Source organism: Homarus americanus, unplaced genomic scaffold (assembly GCF_018991925.1).
Source record: "Homarus americanus isolate GMGI-L3 unplaced genomic scaffold, GMGI_Hamer_2.0 scaffold3502, whole genome shotgun sequence".
NCBI lineage: Eukaryota > Metazoa > Arthropoda > Malacostraca > Decapoda > Nephropidae > Homarus > Homarus americanus.
Window position 1 is genome coordinate 1 of NW_024713074.1, and position 11,218 is coordinate 11,218.

The 11,218-nt window shown below is 39.4% G+C and overlaps 1 protein-coding gene across 1 annotated transcript; it reads right to left on the minus strand.

The window, feature by feature from the left end:
- Nucleotides 1-10,344, minus strand: LOC121865759 (dynein axonemal heavy chain 3-like). Its single transcript, XM_042365309.1, has 4 exons — nt 10,149-10,344; nt 2,202-2,362; nt 803-943; nt 1-61 (listed from the first exon to the last, which is right to left on the minus strand). Exons 1-4 carry the CDS (start codon nt 10,305-10,307, stop codon nt 19-21), a joined length of 504 nt encoding a protein of 167 aa, XP_042221243.1. The 5' UTR covers nt 10,308-10,344; the 3' UTR covers nt 1-18.
- Nucleotides 10,345-11,218: the final 874 nt, after the last annotated feature.

The window sequence follows — 11,218 nt, forward strand, 5'->3', positions numbered from 1 at the left end:
CCAGGTAGGAGGTGGGTGTCACAATGTCACATAGTACCTCCGCCGCAGCTGCTCATAGAACCTGTAGGAGCACTCATCAAGGTCTCATGTATGTCTGGTTAATTAAGGTATTGGAGGGCTACCAACGTCTCATGTACAGTATGTCTTATGGTTTTAATGAGGTCTTGGAAGCCCACCAGGTTCTCATGGGTTAATTAATGTCTTGAACCCCTGGGCTTCAAGTCAAGTCATATGGTGTGCATCTTTAGAGCTTCAGGTCACCTCATATGAAATTTTGACATTTAGTGGGCCTATTTGAATATAAAATGCACTAAACTAACTCAGAATAATGGGATAAACTCTCCTGTCTCATGTGGTGACATGCGAACTTCACATGCTACCACCCACAATGCCTTAGTACCAATCGCGTCTCAAGATGCAGAGGTCACGTCGATCACACTTGCCCAATCCCAGCACCTCCATTCCCAGCTCCCAAGCATGCCAGATCAGTGGTCCTATGCCTGTGCAGTACTATTATTTTCTACATGATCATCATTGGCCAGTCAGAAGTTAAAACACAAACAATCAAACATGGATGTTTTATTGAAGAGAGTTTTCTGACTGTGGTAAACTGTATTTACATAATTAAAAACAAATTTCTAGTATAAAAAGACAGACATCAGTCTATAGATTGCTCAGGTTTGCCTACTTGAGAAACAACTGGATAAATGCTAAAATGAAATCCACACGAAGCAGTCTTTGACCCTTGGTAGTTAAACTGAAAATGATAACATAAGCAAGGTGTGGATGTCCTTGAAACTACCTGTGGGCAAGGTCATCAATGCTGTGGTGGAAATACTTGCAGACAGTGACACAGTGAGCCAACAATGATGCCTCCAGTTTAGTTTCCTGCAGCAGTGATGTGGCCACCATCTCCAAGGCATCATCAGGCCATGCAGTAAACCTGAACAAGAAAAGGTCATAATCTTGTGACTCTACAGAATTATACTGGCATTTGCCATTTAACAGAACTGCATTCTACAGAGTTTTGAAGTTATGGAACTCAAAAACAGAGGATATTAGTCACTAACGATCTACTGTCTTCCTAATAGGAAACGAGCTGTGGTTGCCATACTGACCAGAACGTATAAAAAATTGTCCCAAACACAATATCTGAGAGAGAAACAAAATAAAAGTCACTCGATTTCCTCACCGTGCTAAGATGTATAAATACCCTATATAAAATCCTCGTGGCACTTAGTATTTCAGCTATTACAACAAAAATTTTAGCGGTGCTTTCATTGTGCATATTTACACCCGATTCGCCAGGCAAGACGACGACGGTAGCAATGCGTGTGATGGAGGGTGTGGGAGGGGGTTTTGAGAATTGCAATTAAATGCCAGGTAGCGACGTGTCCTCGAAACACATCGACCCCATGGTTAACAATACCTTTTTTTTGGAGGACTGTACATTTCATTCTGCAACCTGGAATTTGTTTGTGTTTTTTGTGTATGTTTTTTGTATATGTGTTTCCATTGTTTTCCTAAGCTTGGCCAGAGGACATTAAGTGCTAGAGGCAGCAGTGGCATTAAGAGAAACAGGAAGGCAATTAATCTGATGTGAAATTACATGACAAGCATTATGTTTCTTGCTGGTAACTGTACTACAGTATTATTTCTATTTATGATTTTATTTGAGAAGCAGGTATTTATTATACTATTTTAGTGCATATTTACTTGATACATATAGTAGTACTGTATTATATTTTGGGGGGTAAAAATTTTCCCTTTAAGAAGGCAAAATTTTCTTTGGAAACACATTGCCAATTATTATTACAGTATTGTTATTAATGAAATTATTATCATTATTATTATTAGCATTATTATGACAGTATTACTGTACATTATCATTATAATTCTTACTAATCTTATTGTTACTGTATTACTATTATTATAAAGCCCTGCATAAAAAGGATTAGCACTATAGATAATATCAATGAGCTCTCACATAGCACTGAAAGTAAAAACCTGTAAATTTTTTTTTATTAACTTTCTAAAATCCTATAAGAAGAAACCATTATTGTACCACAACAATATTATACACTACACTACCACAACATTACACACTACGCTACCAGGGACACCTGACAATACACAAGTGAGGGACACCTGGCAACACGACATCTTCTAACACATGAAGCAGTAGACCCACCAGGACCTACCAGTCTATAGTGCAGCAGTTAATGAGGGAGGGGAACATCCTGAGCCTGGTCCCGAAGGTGTCACCTATGGGGGACATGGCCACTACCAAGTGCAGGTTGGCCCTCACTCGCTCGTTGAAGTAGCCAAACAGTGTCATAGGTGAGGAGTCCATCTTCTTACCCTTATTGGGATATTAATCTGAGGTTACAATATGTATTATATTGGTTGAGGAGTGTGGTCCACATTATAAATATAAGATGACCCAATGAAACAATTATCAGATGAAAGTAGGATACTATTTCTTGTTGGGATATAAAAATTTTGTATCAATTGAAGATAACTGAAGATTAGTCTTCCCAGCATATTTTACTACAGTAGGTTAGGTTAAGTTAGTGTTAGTGTTTAAACATCAGATGAAATAAGCTGAGATGCTTAATCTTCCTGTGGTCCCAAAATTTTCAATGTTTAGCTGGACCTAACTCTAATAAACAAGATAAATACTGTATAGTGAAAATACTGTACAGTACCGTACATTTATAAACTTTATCTGAATTTCTAAGTTATGTACGTAGCGCTCAAGAACAATAAAGTGATTTATCTACATGAATGAGTAAATAGTGCATAACACTTATTCAAAAAGTATACATATCCTAAATATAATACAACACAGCAACATGTACAGTATATGGTCAACAAGTGCATTACAGGAAACAAGTAATAACAACTAAATTACTATTATGAGCAGCCCACCATGGTATCAATTCCAGTTCTGTATTCCCAAAGCTTATATGGGAACATCCACCTCTACGTATATTTGTGATCTTACTTCACGAGTTTAGTGATAAGGCTCTAGCACTCAAGTTGACGCGCACATGTTCCCTGACTCCATTAGTGAAGGAGCCATAATAACAGAATCTTGATCTTCCAAACCCAGCCAGGGCAAGGATTCTCAAAGCTTTAGGCTTTGTACATTAAATTGTTTCTCATAAATGGAGATAAAGCAAGGTTTCAAATAAGCAGACATAAGAAAGAGCATACATATAATGTTCAAAATGGGTTCCAAATTATACTGAGCGTCTACCTACACTGGTACTTTATTTTATCACCAATTAGAGGTCAAAGTTAACATGAATTCTGACCCAGTATTGTCAACATATTGTAGTAAATGTTAACATGAATTCTGACCCAGTATTGTCAACATATTGTAGTAAATGTTAACATGAATTCTGACCCAGTATTGTCAACATATTGTAGTAAATGTTAACATAAATTCTGACCCAGTATTGTCAACATATTGTAGTAAATGTTAACATGAATTCTGACCCAGCATTGTCAACAACATATTGTAGTAAATGTTAATACGAATTCTGACCCAGCATTGTCACCAACATATTGTAGCAATGTTAACATGAATCTCCAAATCCAGTACTGTCAACATATTGTAGCAATGTTAACATTCCCAATGTCGATATTGTAATATAATGAAGTGACCTAACTCCAGTATTGTCAACATATTGTAGTAAATGTTAACATGAATTCTGACCCAGTATTGTCAACATATTGTAGTAAATGTTAACATGAATTCTGACCCAGTATTGTCAACATATTGTAGTAAATGTTAACATGAATTCTGACCCAGTATTGTCAACATATTGTAGTAAATGTTAACATGAATTCTGACCCAGTATTGTCAACATATTGTAGTAAATGTTAACATGAATTCTGACCCAGTATTGTCAACATATTGTAGTAAATGTTAACATGAATTCTGACCCAGTATTGTCAACATATTGTAGTAAATGTTAACATGAATTCTGACCCAGTATTGTCAACATATTGTAGTAAATGTTAACATGAATTCTGACCCAGTATTGTCAACATATTGTAGTAAATGTTAACATGAATTCTGACCCAGTATTGTCAACATATTGTAGTAAATGTTAACATGAATTCTGACCCAGTATTGTCAACATATTGTAGTAAATGTTAACATGAATTCTGTCCCAGTATTGTCAACATATTGTAGTAAATGTTAACATGAATTCTGACCCAGTATTGTCAACATATTGTAGTAAATGTTAACATGAATTCTGACACAGTATTGTCAACATATTGTAGTAAATGTTAACATGAATTCTGACACAGTATTGTCAACATATTGTAGTAAATGTTAACATGAATTCTGACACAGTATTGTCAACATATTGTAGTAAATGTTAACATGATTGTTCTATAAACTATAAACATTGGATGGTATGATCGAAGACTGAAAATAAGTTGTTTACAGGAAAAATAAACTTTGAAGCTTCAGTGAATAATGAGGTGCTGTTGTCTAGATGAGCATGTGTGGCAAGGGAGGCCCCCAGCCCTCTTGGGGGGACTGGGTGCTCTCTGCCATGATAACCTACAACTATGCATGAGCCATTATTGAACAAGTTCTTAAACATTAAGACATTGAACAATCTACAACTATGATCAAATAATCAGGAAAATTATTCATCCTCGCCTTAACCTTCAAGTAAGAGGTTGGTTATGTTGTGGCAACTTCCTATTAATGGGTCACATTTCATAGTTTCACCATTGATACAAGTTAACAACAAATTAAGGCTTTTGTGCTTCTTTCCATGACTTATACTCACTATTGTTCTTGATACTTGAACGTGAGACTACAGCATATCAAGTGTAAAAATATTGAGCGACCATTAACGAATAAGTCCGAACTAAACTACTGGGTCAACAGTCTGATGGTCCAGGGTGGCGCCTAGTACACAGCGACACTGCTGTAAAGCTGAAAAGTGTAAGTAATGTGGGCAGATAATAAACCTTCATATGTGCCTAAGATAACACCAAAAAATTTTGAAATTGAACAATATGGTGCTGACAGGGTGATAAATTCCAGGACTCTTGTCTTGGGCATGAGTATGGACATGTATCACCTGTGTGGTGTGTGAGGAGCGTTCACTTTGCTGTCTGATGCAGCTGAGGTGACCCTCATGAGCACTGCTGATGCAAGTCTGCCATTACTTGCACCGACATTTACTGTGGTGGTGCAGCACTGTTGTGTACCTTTATCCCACTACTATGGCATTTTAGTAATTTTGGGAAGAAAGGTGTATTGCTGCCATGCTGCAACACACAAATGTCTTCATCTGGATAAGTTGGCTATTAATTGTTTGTTGGAATTATTTCATCAGTTTTAGCCCGTAAGAGGGATGTTACTGAGACAATGGCAAGACCTATGGCAGATCAACACCAGGTCACCACAACATGCTCGCAACACTTCTCACAGTAAGGCACACCCAGGACTTTACTACTCCCTGTATTGAAGGGTTTATTGCCAACTCTTTTGTGTTGGTCAACAACAGTAATGGTTTGGCTTTCTCCAGACAATTTACAACATGCATGAAATTCACATTCTTACCACGTCAAGCCCCTGGAAAACAACATGGACTTGTTAGTCGTGTTTCCTGAAAGTCATTATCAAGGGTTCCAAATTATTTTGAGTAAGTAAAGAAGACATTTATAGTGAGTTTATGCATCTAAAAATCAATTTCATGCTAATTCCGAATCCCTTAACTTAAACGTGTAAAATTTTTTAGGTGGACCGGGGAAATACATATCTCCTCACCACCTACGTATTTAAAGTAAATTCAGTTAGCATGTCACTAATTTTAAGACCAATTGTAACGTCATGAACACCTTCCTTATTCACACTTCAACACAAAAGGTTCTAAAATCAGTATTGTGTCAGTCTGAACCCCTGATATGACTCCTGAAGGTGCTGTGAATTGGCCATGACTAACACAGGACCAAAACACTATAGTTCTCTTTTGTCCTCACTACCAGGTCTTAGGTCATATATCTCAGGTGTCAGGCAGGCTTTATTACATACCATCTCACAAAATGATTTCTTTGCTACAACCACTACAGTGTATTTATTTGATAATCAGTTTTTGTAAAAAAAAAGAAGAAAGAATGCACATTACTCCTGAAATAATATCATACAAAAATCAAGTTGACTATAAAAGTACCTACACAAACTAAGAATATTTACTTCCATAGTATTACTATAAAAAATAAAGTCTATTAATTCCAAATGATTCCATGCAAAAATTGTCTCCACTATTTCCAAAGTTTAAGTTAACAATTGGATAGCCAAAAATTTATTATCAGCTATTTAGGTCTACTGGACACTGTACAAGTGTACATCCTACCTCTGGGTGGAGGAAGGGTGCTGGGGAAGGGCTAAGTTGGAGCAAAAAGTTCTCTCAGTCAGTCAGTCGATGTCACTCAGGAAAAGGGTTCATTGATTTGCTAAATACAGTTATGCACAGATTTAACAGATCACCTGAAGATTGCCTCCCCCAACTTGTTCTACTTGAAGATTAACCATTCTAATACAATACACGACAAACCTAACACTAACCAAACCTAACTGACCACCCTAATGCAAACCTAACCTAACCTAACCCTCCCCCCCCCCTTCTGATGGGGTTATTACTGATAATCTTTAGGTGAAATAAGCCTGGGGCAGGTGAATTTTCAGGAGATCCAATTTATCCTAATATTTGTTGGCAAAGTAAGTAAGTACAGGACAGGCATCCCCTGCCTTATAGAAACTCACGTTATGGAAATTCGCGCTTACGGAATTTGGTAATTACTGTATGACCAAAAATTCGGGATATGGCTAAAAAACTTCACCCTTACGGAATTTGGGTAAAAAAAAAAAGCAAGCCAAGTTCAGCAGAAAAATATTTGACATTATTAGAGCTCAAGTCGTAAGAAAGATAAGGGATGACTAAAATTTATATACAGTTAACCCTCACTTTACGCGGTCCCGCATTCCGCGTTTCCACGTTAACGCGGTGCCTTGCCAGAACCTCACGTGCTCAAATTACGCGGTACGTGAACCCCATTACGCGGAGAGTGTCCGGCGCGACACTATTTTTAGATTCGCCCCACCCGCCACCCGCCTGCCTGTGCTCCTTGCCTCCTCCCTCCGCTTGGGCAAGCGGCGCGGTAAGGTTGCTCAGTGTGTGTCTTTGTTGCGTTATCACTGACGTCATATGACGTATCAGACCTGTGATTGGCCATGCATCCCTACCCCCCTCTGCTGCTAGCTGTAATTGGCTTAAAGTATTATGACGTGTCCACCCGGGGGAGGGAGGGAGGAAAGACGACGCTTGACCTAGCCGCGGCAGTTTCATCCCTCAAGGCCACTCCGTGTAAACACGCATCCATTGTTCCGTAAAATGGCTTCCGCCAGACCACCACCCCCAGAGAGAAACCTTTCCTTATCTGGACCCAGCGGCACTAAGCCAAAGAAGACACGACGTTCCTTAAGCTACGAGGTGAAGTATACCATCATCCAAGAGTTGGAGAAAGGAACAAGGCAGGTTGATTTGGCGCGCCAGCATGGTGTGAACGAATCTACGATCCGGACTATAAAGAAGGATGCAGCCAAGATAAAGGAGCACATGAAGATCACAAAGTCTACAGGTGCTTCTATGATCAAGTATTTTCACAACCAGGTGCTTCTCAAGACAGAAAAATTACTTGTGAGGTACTTGGTGCGTCAGGCGCGACGGAACATGGCGGTCGACACGCGCTCTGTTAAGGACTACGCACGTGAACTGTACATGGCAGTGGCACGAAAGATGGGAATTACAGAGCCCAAACCCTTTAATGCTTCCTCTGGGTGGTTACAGAGGTTTAAGATCCGGAACAAGATCACCAATATAAACATTGGTGGTGAAGAAGCGAGTGCTGACCAGGTGTTTAACATGGACGAATCTGGTCTTTTCTGGAAAAAGCTACCTTCCAAGTCCTTCGTTGTAAAGAATGCCAGCAGGATTCGGGGCCGGAAGATGCAGAAGGAACGCATCACCGTCCTGTTTACCACCAATGCCTCCGGTACCTGTAAGCTCAAGTTATCGGTGATCCACACAGCACGCAAGCCGCACGCCTACAAAACCATGGACATGACCAAGCTAAATGTCCACTGGCTGACCGCACGTAAGGCGTGGATGTTCTCTACACTGTCCCTCTCCTGGTTTGATGACTGTTTTGTTCCCGATGTAAAAAAATTCTGTGAGCGACAGAATGTGCCATTCAATATTTTGTTGCTGCTGGACAACGCACCAGGACACTCGCCCCTACTGTTAGATCGTCACCCCAACGTAAAAGTGGTCTTCCTTCCTCCCAACACTACGTCATTAATCCAGCCCATGGACCAGGAGTTAATCTGCAATGTAAAAGCTGCATTCTCAACAAAAAAATTCCAGCTCCTGAACGATTACACCAACACCAGGGAAGAGTTGCGTAACCTGAGTGACACCACCACCGATAGCAAGAGCGAAGAAGATGAGGATCAACAGTTGGAACAGCAAAAAAATACTGTTCAAACAATTCTGGAGAGTATTTAACATCAAGAAAGCTGTGGACTTCTTGGTGGAGTCATGGGATCAGCTGTCTATTGCTACAATTCGTCACGCATGGAGACATGTGTTGCATGGAATACCAGGTGAGAGGAGGAGTCAATCTGTGACTGGTGAGGTTCAGAATGTTGCAGTAGCAGTGGACCTTGCCAGAGAAGCTGCGCAGACTGTTACAGTTCCAGGCTTCTCCGAGACCACCAACGACGACATCCTGGAGATGATCAGAGATCCTGAAGTGACTGCCGACGAGATGTTGGAAGAAGAACACGTCAGTGAAGAGGAGGAAGAAGGTGCGTCATTCTCCGAAGAACACAGTTTAAGTCATCGTGATATTAAGGGTGCCATGGAGTGTGCAGAGAAAATGAAGTCCTTCCTTTCCCGCGACAATGACGATGACCGCTATGAAGTCTTCCATACCCGGCTGGTGCAGGCTATGGAGCCGTACATCAAGGTGTATCACGACAACATCAACGCCAGCCGTCAGCAAAGCATAACAGATTTCTTCGCCCGCAACCCACCACAGCCAGCCCAAGCCAGTGATAGTGGCAGTGAAGATGACTTTGAGGGATTTATCAGGGAAGCCCTGACAACTGTAAGTGACAGTGATGGTGATTCACCTAGTAATGGTGATTCACCTGAGGGCCAGTAATCTGCCCTCTGCCTCGGAACCATCCTCCATCCCCGTATGCCGACCCATCTCTTCTACTAACGTAAGTGTTCCACCTAATTTTTAGTTTTCTAACCTAACCTTTATTTTTCCTATGTTAACCTTTATTTTTCCTAACCTAACCTCTTCTATATTACTTGTTTTTTCATACCATCATAAAGTTAAGATAAAATTTTTACTACAACATAGTTATGTGTCGTCAAAAAGTGGAGTTTGGGGATCGGCCTGGACTCCATTTCAATTAATCCCATATGTTATGTTATTCACTTTACGCGTTTCTCGCTTTCCGCGGTACCCTCCGGGTTACATTAACCGCGTAAAGTGAGGGTTAACTGTATTATGAATGGAATGGTCAGGTATAGTATTACTAAAGTACAGGTAAATTAAAGTTACTTATTATTAAGGGTTTAATATCATGCGAGATTGGTTTTTATTAAAGGATGAAGATCTTGTAATACTTTGATGAGTAAATGTTTTACATGAAAAGAATACAGTAATTGTATATTAACAAATTATGCATAAATATACTAAAAATTAGAAATATATAGTACATTATAAAGTAAATATTATAACTAAGTGAACCAAAAAACCATCACCTCATAACTGTTTAATGATTATTTTATCAACAAAATCCTAATTAAGCAGTTGCAGTTTGCTCTTAGCTAATGGTAACAACAACCCTTGTAAGAGATAGTCAATGTAAGGCATAAATTATTTTTTCTTCTTATTTCTCATATTATTATTAACCAACTGTTACTGTAAAACATAAAAAAATGTACAGTATATGAATGATCTTAAGCATTACTACGGTACACTAAGTTAAATATCAAATGTTCAAAATTATAAAGATCTGCAGTACTCACCTCATCTTTGGCAACTGCTTGTATCTTTTCTAATATTTCTGCCTTTTCCTCATTGGTGTATAAATTAGTGTTTGAAGGCAAAAACAACACTTTCACAAAGTCAAATTGATACTCCAAATTGCTGGCAAGGTCAGGGTCATGACCAGGAGCATTATCCATGAGGAGAAGAGCCTTTAAAGGGAGTTTATTGGTGGTTAGGTAGCTCTTGACAGAGGGGCAAAACACATCAACAGCCCATTCATTAAAGAACTGTCTTGTCACCCATGCCTTACGGTTGGACTTCCAATAAACTCCAAGCATTGTTCTTACCACTTTCTGTTGCTTGAACACCCTGGGGTTTTCAGAGTGGTAGACAAGCATAGGCTTCAGTCGGAAATCCCCTGAAGCATTGGCACCAAGCAGTAGAGTGAGACGGTCTTTCATGGGTTTATGCCCAGGTAAAGAGGCTTCAGGATCATCAAATAAAGATTAACTTGTTCAACTCAACAAAAACAGACACCAAGAGGAGGGAAGGATGGCAGGAGACGAGTGTTGACACCAGGTATACTACGAGCCTAAAACCATTTCCCTCGTAATTCTTTTCCACTGCTGTGTGCTCTCGTCCTATTTCCCAAATCCAAAAAAAATTCCCAGAGAGATTAATAATACGAATTAATCCATACTGGTTAAATTTGACATGTTGCAGAAATAAGACAAATTCAGGAGTGTTGAAATATTGGTAGGAATTTCTCTAATTATAATTATAGTTTTTGTTCTCTAAACAAGAGCGTGGGCTAATATTGAGAAGTTTATGAAAAATGCAAAAGTATCTCAGCTACTGATGTATGCTCGTTTCGTGTCAGGCAACAGTGTAAAAGAGATGAAATGCTGTTCTGTCACCCCATGGAAAGTTGTACAATAACAGCAGTTATTTTTCATGATGTATCAAACTTCTTTCGGGATGTCCTGAACGTGGCTATCAAGGTAGTCAACTTTATCAAAGCTGGAGCCTTAAACAGTCGTCTCTTCAAACTGCTGTGTAAGGATATGGAATCTGAACATGAAACCTTGTTTTTTCACACGAACGAACG